The 20,129-nt window shown below is 39.1% G+C and overlaps 1 protein-coding gene across 12 annotated transcripts in view; it reads right to left on the bottom strand.

Annotated features, from left to right (window-relative positions):
• The window catches only part of PTPRD (protein tyrosine phosphatase receptor type D), a 1,452,104-nt gene that overhangs the window by 265,566 nt on the left and 1,166,409 nt on the right, over window positions 1–20,129 (bottom strand). For all 12 annotated transcript variants that reach the window (XM_089489811.1, XM_089489739.1, XM_089489757.1 and 9 more), the window contains 2 exons: window positions 10,128–10,273; window positions 525–666 (listed from right to left, as the gene is read on the bottom strand). In XM_089489811.1, the coding sequence (XP_089345937.1) occupies window positions 525–666; window positions 10,128–10,273 (288 nt within the window). The remainder of the gene's footprint in view (window positions 1–524; window positions 667–10,127; window positions 10,274–20,129) is intronic.

The raw sequence follows: 20,129 nt of genomic DNA, 5'->3' as shown, positions 1-20,129 counted from the left end.
AAGGTCAGTGTCAACTTGCTTGGGTTACCTTTGATATAAATACCCATCAGACAGCATAAAATGCCAAGACCAGCACTCTGATAACCCACTACATCTGCAAAACTATAACATGCTTTTAGCTGAAACCCTCTTATTTTAAAATTCCCCAGCTGTGCCCCTGTTGGATCTCAGCAGCATTTTTAATATTTTTAAAAGCCAATTCAAAAGGTTCACAGACTCATCAAGACAGCATTCATGGTTTTAGCATCACCAGCCCCCCACACAACATACCATCATATAGGAAACACTCAGCCAACAATTAGAACAACTACCCAGCATAGGAGGGAAAACAGTAACAAAATTCGGTCTGTACACACAAATACAACAGATGGTATCAGCATGATTTACTCATTAGATTTCCCACAATCCAAATACCTAATTATCAGTATTATACCTTTCAAATGACTTTCTTTACCAAGCGTAAGAAGTAATAGCAAACAATGTTTTTTTTAAAAAAACCTAAATTCCAAATGGATGCAACTTACCACGCAACACAGTGAGTCTTGTGGACACACTTATTTCACCAACACTGTTAGAAGCAACACATTCATAAATAGCTTCATCCCGTGGAGTCCGAAGTGGTTGTATTCTGAGAACTGATCCAGATCCATCATCAAACTCTATTACCTATTGAAGGAAACAATAGCTGTCACAGGTGTTGTTACAAATCCCTACCTCTCAGCTAATCCTGAAAGAATATAGCTACTCTAAAAGCCAATGTAAGATATTTTATAAGCTTAGAAGAGCACATTAAAAATTAGAAAACTGTTTTTTTCCTAGTCCTTACAGGTAGTGCTTATTGTATTTTAGGTGGCCTTCGGTGCAAAAAGTTAATGGGGAAAAATTAATGCAGAGTTTTAAAACCCAAGTGACCTTACACTAACAAGTTTATAGTTATGGGTTAGTCTAATTGTTAATTACTTTGACAAGGACATAATAGGGCAATGATGCCATGACACGGTAATGATGATCTAGCCATGGCAGTAGTGTTTCATTCACAATGACTGAAGGAGTTGTTTCCAGGCCACTGCAAAACATTAAATCCAAATTATGCTGTGCCACACATCTTTGGCCAGCTGGCAGCTGCAAGTTAGAAAAACTGCAGACTCTGAGGCTAGATCAACCATCACACCCAGGAAATTTATTTGCGCTTCGGGAGCACTGTAACACCAACCTATCCCCTGTCTATGCCAGGCCTCTAGCACCAATAATATAACATTCTATGTTAGGAGAAAAGCACTGTCTTTACAAATCTTCTACAGAAACATGGAAAGTGCAACTGCATGAGAGAATGCTGATGGATCCTGGAATTAACTTATTTTTTTTCTTAAGGATTATCAGACCTCTTTTTCCCACTTTGTGGCGTAAAGTTATATTTCTGTGTGCAAAAATAGCCTGTATTTAAAAAAAGGAGAAGATGTAGGCAAAACTCCCAAAAGATTTGTTAATCTCTAGCTCTGTAAGTCTGACCACAGAGGCACCTTGTAGCTAAAGAATTTGACAGAGCTGAGACCTTTCCCCTTCTGGCTCAGCTGAAAACAATTCTGAGCTTTTAGACCATTTAGTGTATATACAAACAGTGCTTAATTTAATGCTGAATTAGCACAGTACTAATTGGCCAATGCTTTTTAGCACTAAAAACATTACACACTTTTAATGCTTTAAGGTTACACATATTTAGAGTTACAGGCTGGAGCAGCAGGGCGAGGAAAATTTACATTCCTGAAAAGCATAAGAAATTGCATGATGGTAGGAAGAGAAATATTTGAAGACTTAGGGGGAGGGATGAAAAAGGAGCTTTCTTGACTGTCCAAGAATCCTGACAAGGAGAATCTGTTTGAAGAGCCTTCCTCATTTTCTCCTGTCCCTGAACATAATAACTACTTCCACCCACCGGTGGCATCACTGGGTTTGGTGTCATCTAGTGCAGTAACTCATTGTGTCACCCTCCACTGACATCCTCCCATACCACACCATTCAGAATGCATAATAATGTTTTTGTACTAATGTGTATGCATAAACCATAATTCCCATATATCACTGAATGTAATTTTATTTTTAAAGTGATTTTTGAAAAATATTATGGGAATTACAATTTATGAGTAACATTAGTGCAACAAAGCATTACTAAGGATTCTGTGGATTCATTCTATGGATGAAATGGGAGGAGGTCAATTGGGGGGAATGACATCATGAGTGACCGCATTGGGTGACGCCAACCCTACGGATGCCACTAGTTTGGCCCCTGTTCACCACCCGATTTCTAGCAAAAGTTGGCTTAGGAGCTTTGGTTTGCTGGGACTCCAAACTTCTGCAGGAGCGATGAATCATTAAAATGGTCCACCCACAGAGCCTAAAGGATCCAGAAAGATTCTTGAATGTCGGGGGGGGGGGGGGTTCCAGCTGCTAGAGTTGGTGATTCTGCTGGTGTGCTGGTTAATCTGTGGAATAGGGAATAGCCCAGGGAATTGTCACAGTTGCTCCAAAGCATCCTTTAGAATGGATACAAAGCACAGGCTTCATTTCCCTGAGCTCTTAAGAAAACCAAGCAGAAAACAAAACCAGTGACTGAACTGAAATCTGTTCTGAAGGTTCATAGCTTGGGGGTGTTCTTGTATCCAGAGCTGCGCCTGGAACCCCAGGTTGCTGTGGTGGTCAAGAGCATCTTTGCCCAGTTTCAGCTGGTGCACTAGCTGCACTCTTTCTTAAGAAAGACAGATGCAGCCACAGGTTCATGTTTTCATTACCTCCCAATTAGAGTATTGTCATGCACTCTACATAGGGCTGCCCTTGAAAAGCATGCAGAAGCTGCAATTAGTGCAAAATTCAGCAGCCAGAGTCATGTCAGGAGTGTAATTTATAGACCATATAACACCTGTCCTGCAAGAACTGCGGAGGTTTCCAATTTGCTTCCAAGCTCAATTCAAGGTGTTTCAAGGAAATCTCAGAAAAATTTCCTCCTCTCATATGAGCCTGGCAGAAATTTTAGATCTTCAGAGTAGGTCCTGTAGTGTTGTGTGTCCCAACCTCTCAGGAAGTTAGGTTGGTGGGTACATTTAATAGGGCTTTCTCTGTAGCAGTGTTTTGACTGTGGAACTCCCTGGCAAAGGAAGGTAGGCTGGCCCCAACACTTTTAAAGCTTCTAGTGGGCAACCAAAATAGTGCTCTTCTGATGGCAGTCAGTGTTTGGAATTGATGTTTTAAACTTTTAAAAACTGGATTCTAGCATTATTTTTAGTCTGCTTTTAGGAATTTTAAAACAGTATTTTAATGTGTTTTAAAAATGTTTTTTTCTCTTTGTATTGTTTTAATTGAGTTTTATTTGTTCATTGCCTCAGGAGCCCTTGTGGGCTGGGCAGCAATGCTGAAATACTTTATATAATTATTATTAATCACAAATTATCCTGCCCTTCTAATAACTTGTCCTTCCAGCAATCTTGAGCTAAACTAGGATAGGATCTTGACAGCTCACAGGGCAAACCAGAATCTGAACATGGATAGTGACCAGCTCCAACAAAGCTCCAACTAAACTGAAGGCTTTCATCTTTATAGGGCCAGGATACTATTGTCTAGGACACCAGCATCCCATATCAGCTTCCAGTTAGTGTCTTGCCTGTACTCCAGGAAGCAGGGCTTCTGGGGGCAGTGTGCACATCTCCTCTTGCGCTGTCCTGTACTTTTCCTGATGAGGAAAAGGACAGGATGGCATGGGGGCAGTATGTGTGCGGGGGTACAGGGAGAGCACAGGGGTGGGGGTTTGTGTGGGAGAATACGGGATGGCACAGGAGATTAGGAGTGTGTGGGGGGACAGCACAGGGAGGAGTATATGGGGAGGGCCTCACCAAGTGTCACCCCCTTCTGGGGTGTCACTCGGTGCATGCCGAACCACCACACCCCCTCCAAGCGAAGTTATTGCCTGTACTGGCAGACAGACATTGTGGAATGTAAAACTGCTGCTGTAAAATTATTCAGGAAAATAGGGCTCTAGGAAAGCTATTCCTAGGGATTCACATTCCGATGTCTCTGGTCTATGGAAACACAGGTGACAGGCTGGAGTTGAGGCTTGCTAACCTCTGTACAGAACTTCCAGAATTTGTGGTCATAGTGTTTGTGATACAACTAGTTCTTCCAGATTGTGTAAGAGTCAGGCTGATGATCAGGAAGGTGTAAGATAACATATCCTGGGTTACTGTCGGCTATTAGATATCGATTACATTATTACATGTCTCACATACATGTCCATGTACAGGTTCCCCACCCTCCTTCCTCCATATTACTCTTCACATCTAATATAAGGTAAAGGCCAAGTCTCCCTTATCTGCAAAATATTCCAAAAACCAAAACTGTTTTCTTGGGTCACTGAGATAGTAACAAGTGTACTATCTGATGGTTCAATAAATATGAACTTTGTTTCATGCATAAAATTATTAAAACATTTTATAAAATTACCTTCAGGCTATGTGTATATGGGACATATAAAACATAAATAATTTTTTGGGTTTAGATTTGGGTCCCATCTCCAAGATAGCTCATTATGTATGTATATAAAAATGCAGGTATTCCAAAATAAATAAATAAATAAATAAATAAATAAATAAATAAATAAATAAATTTTAAACTTCTAAAAACATACATAACAATCAATTCCGATTTAGAATTAGTAACAGCAATAAATAAATAATGACAATGTAATTGCAATCATAGTAATAGTAGGCATAGTATCATAGTAATATTATCATCATCATTATCATCATCATCATCATCATCATCATCCCTCCTCATAAATTTATGAAAAACTAAAATATCGTTCCACAAAATCAAATAGGCAGAGTTAAATTGAAAAGAAAATGAGTTTTCATTGAAAAACATGTGCAGTATTATATTTACACAACACCTACAAAATACACAGATAGAATTTCATGCACAACACAGTAAATGGAAAAGTGATACAAAACCAGATTCAAATGTATGCGGAGCATCTACACGAAAAGTAGCTTTACATGCACAACTTCATACGAAGCTCCTTATAATGAGTCAGACCACTGGTCCATCTAGTCTAGTATTGTTGCCACTGACTGGTAGTAGCTCTCTAGGGTTTCAAGCAGGATTCCTTCCAAAACACATGGAAATGTTGGGCACTAAATTGTGGAATATCTGCATTCAAAACATGTGTCCCATCCTTCAGTGGTGCCACTAGGTCTCCTAGCTGCCTTGGTTCTCTCCCCAAGGAGGGAGCTGAGGAAGCAGTGAGAGCAAGGAAGAGGTGAGCGAGCTTCCCTGAGGTGGAAAGCAAGGCAGTGGCAGTGGCAGCAGAGGGGTGAGCACATCCCAGGCAGCCCTGGGCAGGCAGGCAAGCAGGCAGGTGTGTGACAAGTGGGGAAGGCAACGGAGGCCACTGCCTGGTGACCGCTTCCCTGTCTGGCCAAGGAGAGGCAGCAAGTGAGCAAGGGAGTGGGAAGGGAAGACCAGGCAAGCCGCCACTGCATCCCCCCTTGGCAGCCCCCCACACTGTGAGTTACAAAGCCTGGTGATGCTACTACTACCACTCAGTGATAGCTGATGGTTCCAATTTCAATTATGTGGCAAATCCACTCAAAGTTTTAATCCAAGCTTTAAAAGCGCTCTCAAAGATTCAGCACAGTGGATAGCTTCCTGAAAATTAGCAAATTGGCATGGATTCCAAATTCCACATACTTATGAACCACCCTCTGTCAGGCCTGTAGCTAGGCTGGGGCAACCGGGGCACCACCCCGGGGGCCCCAGCCAAAGGCCCTCCCAAATGGTGGTGAGCCAAGATGGCACCCACGGTGCACGGTAGGACTCGAGAGCATGTGAACGCTCTGCCCTACCGAGCCCTACTTTCTGCCCCAGGACCCTAAAGGCCTAGCTACAGGCCTGCCCCCTGTCTTTGCTACCACTCAGATACAGTCCCTTTCCATACACTTTAGGGTTACTGTATATTCAGTTGAAATGGTGTTTGCAGAACCACTAATACTGCAGCAAATGGTAAAATACTTACTTATACAAGATACCTATATTAAGATACAGTCAGCCCTTGGTATCTGAGAGGGATCCATTCCGGACCCACCACGGATACCAAAATTCTCAAATGCTCAATTTCCACTGTCCCCAATGGTGGTGTGCACACATGGCCATGCCACCATTAAGAACAATGGAAAAATGGAACTTCAATGGCGGTGCGTGCACTTGACCACGTTAGGGTCAAAGGACTTAATGGCAGTGCGGCAATGTGCACACACCAGCACTGGATGGGGGCTGTGGGGGCAACGCAGGCTTGCTGTCCACGGATGCTTGAATCTGCGGATGGCAAGATCATGGATACTGAGGGCCAATTGTTTTTATATCTTGTTATCAAGTCAGCTTTGACTTCTGTTGATCATATGAATTCTGGTGACCACCAAGAAATGTTGTTATTAATAGTTAGATCTTAAACATCTAGGGCTGTGGCTTCCTTGACTGATTCAATCCACCTTTAATGTGGGCTTCCTTTTTTCTCCTACTGTCTTCAACTTAACCAAGCTTTACCTTCTCTTCTAATGAGACATGTCTCATGATGTTCTCAAACTATAATGGCTTCAGTTTAGTCATTTTGGCTTCCAGTGAGAATTTTGGCCTGATTTGTTCTTGAACTCATTTATCTGCCTTTTTGCTGGTCCATGATATCTGTAGAACTATTCCTTATCCAGTGGCACATTTCAAATAAGTTTATATACTTCCTGTCAGTTTCTGTCACTGCCCAGTTTTCACATTCATATACAAAAATATTATGGCACTAATGATGCAAACTTCGTTATTCTGTTATAAAGTTTTACACCTGTGGACCCTTTACTGATTAACCAGTACCCTTTCATTTGCCCATAAATTTGAAATTGGTTTATAAAGCCAAGTGGTACAGCCTCCTAGAGAGATAGCATGACAGTTTGAGTGCTGGACTACAGCTTTGAAGATTCAGGATTTGGAGGGACTTCCGGGAAAATGGTGGAGCGATCAGACTCTTGTCACAGAAGCTGGTGGCAAACAGATCCAAACACAGCATTTTAGTCAAATAAATTTAAAATTGAATTGGTTAAAAATGCCCCTTCCCCAATAAAGGGGACTTGGGTGGGCTCATGGGGATTGGAATCAGTGCCCAGCTTCAGAGATTCCCAAGGGAGAAGTACCTTGAGAGGAATGACGTGGCGCTTACTGTAGATTACAAGCAATCCGCAGCTGCGTTTGAGAGCTGATTTTAAGTGTTTAGAAACTCTCTTTGGACTAAGGAATAGAAACAAGTTGGTGCATAGATAAAAAGATCTTCCATTGTAACTCTCCACTGGAGGTAAGGGAGAGACAGGTAGACCTGTGGTGACGGATTTGGTGTTAATTAATAGAGCTGTGTGGAAAGGGAAAGTGGGCATATTAAAGAGTGGAGAAGACAGAGACAAGGACCAGTTCAAAAACTGAAGAGAACTTAAGGAATAAAGTTTTGATAAAGAAGAACTGATAATGATTAAACTGAAGTAATAGAGACTGTCAAAATAAAACTGTCATAATTAACTGCTGATATAAGTTCGGTTTAACATGGATGAGAAAGGATTTTTGGAAAGACACAAGGGGAAAAATGACAAGGAATACAGTTTAATGGTGGACAAGAAAAGTACAGGATGATGAGGAAAGGACACACACTAAGCACAGAAGGAAGGTAGAGACGGAGAGGCAACCAGATGGAGCGAGGCAGAACTTTTAAATTGGAATTTATAATTTGATACTTTAATTAAGTTTAATTAAGTTTAAATTAATTCATTGCAAATAAAACAGGATTTTTATTTATTCTTTCCAGTTAATACTATTCATTGACCATATCCATCATGTATGTGAATTTCATTGATATAATATATAATAATATTGCTGTATTATATGGCAATATTACAGTGTACCCTTGTTATACGCTGGGGTTTGGTTCCAAGATCCCCTGTGTATAACAAAGTCCCTGGATGCTCAAGTCCCATTAAATATAATGACATAGCAAAATGGTGTCCCTTATAAAAAATCAAGGTTTGATATTTGAAATTTATAGTTTTTTGGGACATTTTCAAACTGTGGATGCTTGAAACCGTATATATGAAATCCATGTATAAGAAGAGCCGACTGTATATTTAATGAAAATTGAAATAATACAATATAACAGGTACACTTCTTATTCCTGGCAAAGTTTGCTTATATAAATTTTTTTAACATCTATCAGTGAACTTAAATTTAAACTATCTAGATTAGAAAACATGTGGGTTTCACAAAGAGTTTCATTTTGTGAGCAAGCATATTTACATGTCAGGAAATGTTTTAAAGAAAAAAACCACAGAAGAACTACTGTTGTTGTTGATGTTGTTGTATGCCTTCAAGTCATTTCCAAATTAAGACAAACCTAAGGCAAACCTATTATGACATTTTCTTGGCAAGATTTGTTTGGAAGAAGCTTGCCTTTGCCTCCCTCCAAGACTGGAGGGTGTGATTTTCTCAAGGCAATCCATGGCCAAGCAGGGATTGTAACCCTGGTTTCCAGAATTGTAGTCCAATGCTCAAATCACTGGCTCTCTAACAAACATTGATTATGACCTTTTTATTTTTTAGAAGATGCATTGGGGGGGGGGGGGTTGGAAATAGATATATTTATTTGTTTGTTTTTATTCAAGAAAAATAAACTCCATTATGATCTATAGCTTTATCTAACCCCTAATGGGACAGAAGAGATGCTCCCAGCAAGACCTATAAAAAAATTTTAAGAAGAATTTCCATGCAAAAGGGGGAAAGGAACGCACAACACAGAATTATTGCAGCATGGCACCATAATTACACAGTTCTCCACCTTTATTTTTAATGCCACAAGAGTGTATTACTGAGTGGGATGTTACAACCTACCATTTACTATCAATTAATCAATAGCTTCATTCACAATCTGGCATATCTATTCATTTTTTCACATTAGCCTGAAACTACCAGGGGGTTAAATAGTGCAAGTAATAAAGTAAATTTACATATGAAATGCTATCAATATACACAGGGCCCTCACAAGAGGAGGCAGGTGAGGAGCACACAACTTTAGTACACTGAGCAATATGAACAGGAGAAGCAGGTAAGAATGCAGCAGGGGACTGTACCAATGCCATATTTAACAGCTATTACTTATACAGGTTGAGTCTCCCTTATCCTTGGGACCATAAATGTTTTACCTTTTTTCCAGATTCTTGATATTTGCATATACATAGTGAGTTATCTTGGAAATGGGACTCATGTCTAAACTTGAATGTCATTTATGTTTATACACACACACACACACACACACAGAGAGAGAGAGAGAGAGAGAGAGAGAGAGAGAGAGATAGTCTGAAGGTAATTTTGTGCACAATGTTTTTAATAATTTTGTGCATGAAGCAAAGTTTGTGTACACTGAACTATCAGAAAGCAAGATGTCACTATCTCAGCTACTCATGTGGACCATTTTGGATTTTGGAATATGTCCAATTTCAGAATTACAGATAAGGGAGAATCAACCTGTATTATTACTGCATTACTTTCTTTATACTGATTTAAAAGGCTTCTCTTCAACATAAGACTCAGGCATCCTTCTCTCTCCTGAGTAAAGGTAGTCCTTGACTATGGTTGAAAAAAAAGCAACTTCATTCATTTCCCCAAAAATTGTAGTTCAAATTCTAGCAGGCTTCTACATAGTATTCACCACTGACAATACTGTGCATATGCATTTCTGCTTCTTGCCCCAAAGGTCATTGATATGTAGAGCGTAACCAGCACGCTCTGGTGGAACACAGAGAATACAAAGCAAGAAAATTAAAACATTCACAGCATATCGTAGTCCCCTTCTGGTCAGTGGTTTGTATGGATGAGCCTTATGAATAGAATTAATCTGCTCTTTGGGGAGAAATCTGAGTGACATTCATCTTTTTTGTTCTGATAGGCCACTGTGATAATCAGCACTGCCATTTTAAAATTATCATGGTTCAGAAACAGTAGGGAATAATCAAGTGATATTAAAGTAAATGTTTTTCAGAGGAACAGAACAATGGACCTAATACCTCAAATCTCTGATTGCTGACTTTCTTGCCCTTTTTGTTCCAGACAATTTTAGGCCTTGGGTCTCCCGTAGCTTGGCAGATGAAGGATGCGACTCCCCCAGAGACCCCTGTCTGGTCAACGGGTGTTCTTGTAAACTTTGGTGGTGCTAAAAAAGAAAACAGCAAAATAAATCTAAGCAAGAAATATCCAACATGATGTGTCAAGCTGTCAAAAATAATAAAACAGAAATCTTTTGTTTTGCCGCAAACAATATTAACCCTTAGAGTGACATTTAAAAGGAAATGCAAGCTGGTACAAAAAAACCAAAAACAAAACCTAGACTTATTTCAATATCCCTAGAAAGAATTTTCAGCTAGAAATTAGCATGCTAGTTACTTGTAGGTCATTACACTCGATCATTTTCACATTATACATAAATCAGAGGTGGGTGGCTTTTTAGCTCACATATGCATAACAATTTACACATATGTAGGATCAAGACACATTATTTCTACAAATGTAGATGAATGATTTTTTATGGAAGGATTTTGAAAAGGTTAATCATTACACATCCATGTAAAGAGGGGGAATAACATGCATATGTTTCAATACTGATATTTTAAAAAGAAAAACCAATTTTATTTGCAAAATGATTCCAATAATATTTTTGGATTTTTTTTCTTGCCCAAATAAAAAAATACATACGTTCCTCAAAAAGTTTTTAAAAAATAATTACATGATTTTTAAAATATATATATATGCATTTTCACTTCTGACTTAATTTATGTTAATAACAAAAATATAAGAGAAGATAATGCAGTAGTTTAGGCCATGTCTGATCATTTAATCCCATGAAGGGAGAAGTGTGGTCTGCAAGCACCATTTCCCCCAAAAAACTCTTTTTGTGGGCACCCCCTCCCTGATAGCCATTCCAAACTGATCTTATAAAATGATTCACACTCATTCCTACCTGGGCTGAGGACAATTTCACCATGTTTTGAGCCCTTTCCCCCCAAAATGAAAGTAACCTAGAAGTCAACTTCCAGGCTGCATTCTTTTAAAATTGGGGGTGGGGGGAGCTAAAGTGAATCTCTCCTAGGACTAAAATGGCTCAGAGAATGGAGCACTGGGGAGCAATACATGATAAATAAATAAATAAATAAGACAGACCCCTTGATGCAGACCCCTAACCTTTCACAGTTACCCATCCTAAATTAAACATTAAAAGAGAAGAGAACTGGGCCACTCCATAAGCTTTGTTAAGAGATGTCCCTTGCTTCACCTCTCAGGTAACTACAGCCACCACACCAGGCTGAAACTGAGGGCCATATGGAATAGGAAAACTTCATCAGCTTTGAGAAAAGGTGAGAGTTATAGGACTTCTCCCTCCACAGTCACCTACAACTGCCACTTTCCTTTTATTAGTTCCTACCTAAAACTGCTAGCCCATGCAACTGCCACCCCATGCAACCAGAGATGGACATGGGGATGTATATGAACCTGTCCATTGTTTTGGTTCATCCTATCAGAAGATAGGGCCATTATCTTCTATATTCTTATATATTCCTCCAGAAGATAGGGCCATTATCAGGGATACACTCGAAGAACACTTACATGCTGAGATATGGTGGGGACTTGGTCTTTTCAATAATATTGTCAACTCCAGCTGTGACAACCCCCCCAGGCGTTTCTATGTTGCCCCCAATTTCTCCTACATCAGAAATTTTGGGGTTTTTTAGGGGAGGGCAGGTAATGTTTTGCTACTCTTGGAGGCCACCAGAAGTATTGGAGAATGGGCTGACAAAGGTCTTCCTCAAGGGTGGAAAAAAAGTGTGCCAATTGTCATATTTTCTCATATTTTCGGGCCTTATTTTTCATTCTACAGCTCACAGTGCTTGGGATGACAGCCCCACAAAGATGCTCACTCTGTTACATTTCAAGAGCAGATATATTTTTTTAATTATCTCAGGATTTTTAATTCTATAATTATTTCTTCTTCAACTGTCTTTTACACTCTCTTTTTATATTGTGATCTTAAGAGCTGCAACTATCTTGGGGGGGGGGGTATTACTATTACTATTGATCTGCCATCTAAGCTGTGAAACTTTTTGGGCTGATGAGCAGGCTAAAAATGGTTTAATGAAATCAGTTTTGACAGCTGAAGAACAGAAGAAAGCGTAAACAAGGCAATGAAATGTACAAGTATTTTATCAGATACAAAGGCCTAAAGCCAAACCATACATTAAGCACGTTTGCATGTAACAGTAGTCTGGTGGCCCTAAAAATCTCCTGGAGCCAATTGGAATGGAGAAGTGGCTTAGAAGGTGCATGAAGTTAAAATGTCCACTGCCTGCTATTTTCCCACTTCAAGTTATTTAATTGACTACATTTCTATCTTATTTTTCAGGTCAAGCTCTCACAACAAACTTACATGCAAATTTTTAGTTTTTTGTGGGTTTTTTGTTTTTGGTAAATAGCCAATTAATATAATGAATTTGTGAATAAAAATTCAAAAAGAAAGCAGATCTGTTCAGTCTTATAAAACGTACAAAAACAGCAGGAATATTATTTGAGAAACAGGAAGGAGAGAGGTCATCTCCTCTTACATAAAGCACAAGGAAAGTAATTTTTTTCCCTGCACACGAATATACTCATTTATGGAAAACTAATAGCAGAAAATCTTCCAAGATGTTTAATAATTTAAAGAGATTTGTGTGTCAAAAAAATCCAATAATCAGAACCTGAATTAACACGGGCTCTGTTACCCTGAGGCCAAATAGGCCCTCTGACATTTGTCATACACCAATGTGCTGAAATCTAACTAGGACATGCAGATGTATTAGCTGAAGAATCCTTGAGCACAGCTGCTGCAATCTTGTCCTCTTGCAGAACTGATCAGCCTTCATACTGTATATCCAATGCATTTGAGTGAGGCTACAAAAGGCATTGAAATGAGTATTCAGGGTCAGTAAACTCACTATGGGGTGAAGTAGAGTGGCAGAAGGGGCGGCTTGAAGCCACCCCTTCCGAAGGTGGATTATGGCCATGGCAACTGCATGCTGCGCCCCCAATCCACCTTGAAGCTGCTCAAAAAAGGTGTGGCAAAGAACCACCTCGCTTTGCGATGACAAAAAGCTGACTTTGTGCCCATGCCCTGACTGGAAGCTGGATTCACGACACTCCGGTGGCATATAGCATTTAAACACTGAGCTGCCGGAGTGTCATGAAGCTGCCCCAGAGTAAGTGGCCAGATGGCTTCCAGGCGGCTTGGGAGTGTGTGGCATGTAATCACCATGCTCCCAAGCTGTGCGGAAGGCGGATTAACTTGCTGGTTTGTTCCAGCTCTATGGCAATTATCACATGGAGCCTTACTGTGGCTAAAACGTGGCTAAATCATTCCCAAAGTGCACAGGTATGATAGCTAATCATGCTTGCCTCCTGTGATTTAATCATCATTGAGACGTCTCACTCTCTCCTGTTATCAAAGCATTTGCGGAGCAGCCATTTTCCAATAACGATAACAGTAGTTCCCATTGTTGAAAAATGGCTGCTCCATGAATGCTTTGATGACAGTGAGAATGATTTAGCCACGTTTTAGCCTTGTAAGCTTCCGTGATAATCGCATTTGCAATTTGCTGAGTTGCTAAATCAGCAGTATAGAAATAATTCAGTTTGCCATCATTTTAACTGACGTGGCTCAATGCTATGGGATTCCCAGAATTCCATAACATTGAGCCATGGTAGGTAAAGTAGTGTCAAACAGGATTATTGCTGTACTGCAGATGCAGCTTTAATTTCCTTAATTGTTCAAAGGATTCTCAAACTCCTGGCCATTGAAGAGAAGCGGGTTTGGCCAAATCATTCTCTTCACCTTCCTGTACCTCACTCACCCTTAAAATAAAACAGATTGCAGGTGATGGAGATAAAGATTTGTAATTGCTTTGCTTACAACTCACCAACAATACAAATTGTTCTGTGAGTCAAAATAGCTTTATTTATGATGCAGCTAAAAACAAATCCCATGCTGGGAAAACAGAACTGGACTCAGTATCTTTGCCACTAAACTCCTACTTATTGACCTACAGCAGGTATTAATACCATTGTTCATCATAAAAGTCTGAATGTGGTTTGGGAGATAACTGATTCTGGGACATATAAAAATATAATGGGGAGGAGGGTAGGTAAGCAGAAAAAGAACTTCTCCTTTTTGCAGCTCAGACTTTGGAGGACAGGCTGTTCTCATTCTGACAAAGCTCTCCCAGAAACTAACACGTTTACTAAATCCACAGGAACAAACCAGGATAGTATTAAGAATTACTGGCCTAGGCTAAGGATGGAATGAATATTAAAATATATATTCAAAAATGGTTGATCATGGGTTTCTCAAATGTAAGGAAATCCTGATAGGGGGAATCAGAGGGGTCAAACAAATACGCAAAGTAAACCAACTTCTAGTCGCTTTTAAGGTGGGGCATTTAGACAACTCACAAGGTGAAAGCTGATGGAAAGGGAAACAAAGCCATGCTCTGGGGCTAAAAACCAGAGCTAAAAGAAGCTGGGATACTCTGGCTGAAGGCAGAAAGTGAGCAACATCGCATTGGCATATAAATAGCATGGAGCGAGTATGGGACTGCAGCAAAGGAAAAATGCAATGCTTGTCTGCTCCAGCCCCTATACGTGTAAGAATAGTAAAATGGTGTCCCTTATATAAAATGGCAAAATTAAAAAAAAAATTTTTTTTGCAATACAGTTTGCCCTTTGTTTACGCAGGGGACTCCCCCAAGTAAAACAAATACTGTCTATGCTCGAGCCCCATTTAAATGAATGGGGCTTGTGCACGCGGTGGCATGGCGGTGCGGCAGCACGCACGCACGCTATGGGCACACACCCCATTTGTCCGTATGGGACACACCGCTACTTCCTCCCCGCACGGCTTTCAGCATATGTTGAAAGCCACGTATGATGCGGGCGCACTGAGTGTGTGTATATGTGTGTATGTGTGTAATATTTTCATGATATGAATGGTTTAATCTATGCGTAAAGAATTCACAAATGTGGAGAGCTGGTTCATTTCTAGGGAAATGATAGGCTACATCAAGGCTAAATAGTTAAATATGACTTTTCACAATTTGTCTTGTTGGTGTATTGGAGGAAAAAGCATAGAATGAACTTAAACACAGAAGAACATGGTGTGGACCAGAAACAGACTGATTTGCTATCCCTTACTTTCTTGTAATGTAATTTCTAACACTTTGTGAAAAGTAAATATTTTCGTCAATGTGAAAATTGTCTTTAAATCATATGAATTGTTAACAGAGTTCAGGAGTTTGGGTTAGAAATGAAAAAAATATTATTATTTAATATGCTTACTGGATAATGTACATACCAACCCAGTAGGGATGTAATTTGTCACTGGTTATTTTTTCCTTGAAGGAAATAACATAATTTTAGCAATTTTCTTCCCACTGAAACAAAGGCATCAAGAAGAGATTATTTTGGAAGTTTATTTCCAGGTCAGGACTTATTCTGCATAAAATTTGTATGTGGTTATTTTGCACAGAAAACCATTTTTATTTTTATTTTTTTGTTTCTGTACAGAAAATCTTTCCATTCAAAAACGTTATTTCCTGTGCAGAAAATGTTGTTTTCTGTATAGGGTAATCACATGAGAATTGTGCAGAATAAATCCAGAACCTGGAAAATTCTTGTCAGTTCAGGATTCTTATCAGGATTTTCCAATATCTGAAAGGCATGTTTTAAACTCATTTTTAAATGTTTGAAAATATTCATTCCATCTGTACTGAACAGCAAAATATTCAAACAATTTTAGAGGCAAGAGTGTTCCTTCTATAGTTAAAAACCCACAAGAAATCGTATCTGACATAATTAGCACAACTGGGCAACCAGCTTTTCAAATATGTTTGGAAATCTGACCTGCTCCTTGAATCAATTGTATCTTCTAAGAACCTACACACCTGAAAAACACACAGGCTCTAAAGACTACAGCTAATAAATTAAGCTTAGTATCATTTAAAGGTGAGCACACAGCTAGTAAAACTCTGAAAAGCAATGTATCGCACAGCAGTAGCATCTTACAGCTCAGAATTCGACTTTTTATTTGCATTCTAAGAAAATCAGTCTTGATAACTTTGATGTTATATATGTATTAAATGTGCCGTGTGATATGTAAAGGCAGCTGGGCCTGCAGAGAGTATATGATTTAAGCCATTATTCTCTCTCATTAGTTCAAACACTCTTTCCCCTGTGTTTGATAGTTTAGAAATTCTTTCAGACCTTTGCAACAGATAATCATGAAAACTGTAGGAGTAAGTGTTTCATCTTAACTAAAATGAACATTTATTATGTTATGTATCACAACGTTGTTGCTGTTTTTTTAAAAATAGAGTTTGGGTTAGTTTTTATTTCAATGGGTTAATAATTGACCAACCCATACCTTTCTGAAATGTTCATTTCCAACCCTTCCTTACAGAACTATGGTACATACATATTTCCAACTATATCTAACTTAATAACATACAGTTCACTCATACTTACATACACAGCAGAACAAGGTGGATGGCAGCAGGGGGCAAGGAAAGACAGCTAAAGAGTTCCTAGAGCTTTTAATTGATCTAGACTAATATTTAAATATTTCCAAAAAGGGGGAGCACTTAGTTAATTTTTTTTGTCTAATTCCCTCCTATTCCACATATAGTTGATGACTTAAAAATATAGCTATACCTATACAACTATGGTCTATTTGAAGGACCAAAAATCCCTATAAGGAGCCAGTCAGAACTTTAAGGCCCCTTCAGGAGGGGCCCTTCTCTCTTCTCACTATGTTTTCAGGCTTGTTTAGTAGGGAAAAGGAGATAAGGCCTTCTTGGTGGCTGTTCCTAGACATTGGAATTGCCTCCCTAGGGAGGCTAGGATGGCTCCTTACTCAATCTCCTTCCATTTCTAGGGGGAAAAAGACTCATTACATCATGCTTTTAGAAATGGACTTGGATAAGTTTTTAATAATGTGCTGTGCTGTATATTTGTATATACACTGCTGTGCCATTGGTTTCTATATAGTCTTTGAATACATTTTAACAGCTTTAACTGTAGAAATTAACTTTTTTTTAAAAAAAAAATCTATGTTTATACTTTTTATTGACATGTTTATGTAGCTGTTAATCTGTATTTTTTAATAAATAGCAAGCTGCCTTAAATCCCATTAAAGTGTGATATAAAAGGGAAACGGTGGGATATAAATGAATTAAATAAACGAATAAATAAATATTGCACTGTTTTTGACCTTAAGATGAGTTCAACAAGATCCCCGTCTATACAGTCGGCCCTTCTTATACGCGGATTTTTTATACACTGATACAAGCATAAACGGTTTGAAAATGTTCAAAAAAAGTATAAATTTCAAATATCAAACCTTGATTTTCCATTTTTTATCAGGGACACCATTTTGCTATGTCATATTTAATGGGACTTGAGCATACACAGATTTTGTTATCCATGGGGGATCTTGGGACTAAACCCCAACGTATAACAAGGGTCCACTGTATATCGTTCTTTATGGGGTATATCCATGGACTTCCAGATCTGTAAGTTAATAACTTAGGTCACAAGTTTCTGTGGAATCAATAGTCTGCATCCTTTTTCAATGAAGATTTTCATACCAGCGCTTTTGCCACTAGTAAAATGCCAGTAAAACGTTTAGGAAGTGTGTGTGTCTGAAAGCCTAATGCGCTTCCAAAATGTCAGAGAATTGTCCCGTCGCCTCCAGTGTCCCTGAATGTTCGGGAAGCAGCCATTTCCTATCAATGCAAAGTTTCCGTTAAAGGGAAATGGCTGCTCTCCAAACGATTCAGGGATGCTGGAGGTGAGGGGAAAATTCCCTGACATTTAGGGAGCGTCAGGCTTTCATACACACATGCTTCCTAAACGTTTTGCCAGCATTTTACCAGTGCTTACCCTATGGTAAGCGCTGGTATAAAAATGGTCAATGTTCCATTCAAGTCACAAGTGTCCTCCCAGTATGTTGTATACAGAAAAGTCCAATTTTGCCTCTGAAACAAAGCTATGCTTCCTTGCTCTGTAAAAGAAGGGGCAATAATTAGACATATTGATTGAGGTTACCCCTATTCAGAGCATCTTCAGAACTGGTTATGTTCCAGAATTCAAAGACATAGCTGTGCTAGTCTAGAAAAGCAATAAGCAAGAGGGTCTTGTAGCTGGAACTTTCATACACTTGAGTCTACTTCCTCAGATGCATGAGGAAGTAGACTCACGTCTATGAAAGAAAGCTCATGCTTCCAACTTCTTTCTTTCAGTTAGTCTCAAATGTGCTACAAGATCCCTTTAAATACTGGTTATGTTCTGTTATGCATTTCTTAATGTGGTATGATGAACAAAAGAAAAGCTTCTGTTATCCTTCTGACAAAACTAGCTGCTTCTTAATTTTCCTTCAACACTAGTTTAAGTCTATGCCAGTCAACAATAGACATCATGCTGTTCTCTTCTGTGAATCATAGCTTGCAATATATTAGCTGATGAATGGTGTGGGGACAAGTCCATATGGGTTATTCAGTCATTATGCTGCTCATGAAAATAGGCTAATTTAGGGTTTATTTACATCGTAAAAATGGTACATTGATACCACTTTAACTGCCATGGCTTCATCCTGTGGAATCCTGTGATTTGTATTTTTGTGAGGCACTAGAGCTAGCTTTGGTAGAGAAGACTAAAGACCTTGTAAAACTACAAATCCCAGGATTTCACAGGATGCAGCTACAGCACTTAAAGTGCTGTCAAACTATAATTATCTCTACAGCATAGATGCACCGTTAATGATCACCTGTTTATAGAAACAGCAATGGTGTTAACTGAAATCCTCTGGTTTACACAGCAAGAATAAGCCACCAACTGACTTGTCAGAGTTCTAGGGAAATCTAAAGCTTGCATATGCCTTCAGCTATAGATGGCCCAATAAAAAACAATTACCATAAAGTCATTACCCTTACAACCACAAATTAACATACACAATTGTTTCTTTCTTAATAGAAGGTTTTAATTACACTGAATGCAAACTATTATTCCACTCGGTGCTGGTCATTTATAAGCATTCATCCCATGTACAAAGAAGGGAGATGGTATGCACTGTCTGCACACTACAGTACTGTTGTGCTGATTAACAGGAGAAATCGGCTGGGTGAGAATTGGCACATGCTTTGAACCTTCTCTGAACACTGAAGTGCAAAACACAACACAAATATGTTTGGCATAGTTCATTAAGCAATATATCATATCAGCGTGGGAAAATTCCACTACAATATATTCTGCCAAACAAAGAGAGACAGAATTTGCTTCCAGTAGATTAAACGCACAGCATATGCCCCTGAGTTGACCAGGTTGAACATCCAGCTGGGTGAAATAATGAATGCATAACATTCTATAAAAATGGCAGTGTCCTTCTTTGACTTGGCAGTATGCAACTCTATTTTCAAGTGTACAAAAATACATTTAAAAATCCATATATCAGTCCAACACAATCCCACCTGACTATTATGACAATATCAAGTATCATCAGCATTCTGATGTTACAGTTCCAAATGTCCTGCTGACTTCATCCAGTAGCTTCCTATAGATAAGGGACAGACACCTTCCTGAGATCCAACAGCTGCAAACATTCCTTACCAGACTGGCATTCCCAGTCCTAAAATAGTATTTGTGTCTTCATTTACTGAAAACGTCCCATACACCCTCTAGAGGTTATGAAGAGCAATTTCATTCTGATGCTCCAGGCTGTTGTGGGCCAAAGGAGATCTTTCTACAATACAAGAATCTCACTGATGATATAGTCCCCATCCCCATATTCCGTAGTTATTGGAGAAAGCCATTTGAGTAAAATCAATAAATCAATAAAAGTGGGTGTAGAATGTACTAAGGCTCACACAAATGCACTGGAGCTGCATATGGATCAAATTTTGTGTCCAAAACACCCCAGAGATATTAAACAGCATGCG

Source organism: Sceloporus occidentalis, unplaced genomic scaffold, assembly GCF_023333645.1.
Source record: "Sceloporus occidentalis isolate IW3139 unplaced genomic scaffold, rSceOcc1.0.p SCAF_1, whole genome shotgun sequence".
NCBI lineage: Eukaryota > Metazoa > Chordata > Lepidosauria > Squamata > Phrynosomatidae > Sceloporus > Sceloporus occidentalis.
The sequence above is the reverse complement of the archived record's forward strand: the minus strand, read 5'-3'. Positions and strand labels throughout refer to the sequence as shown.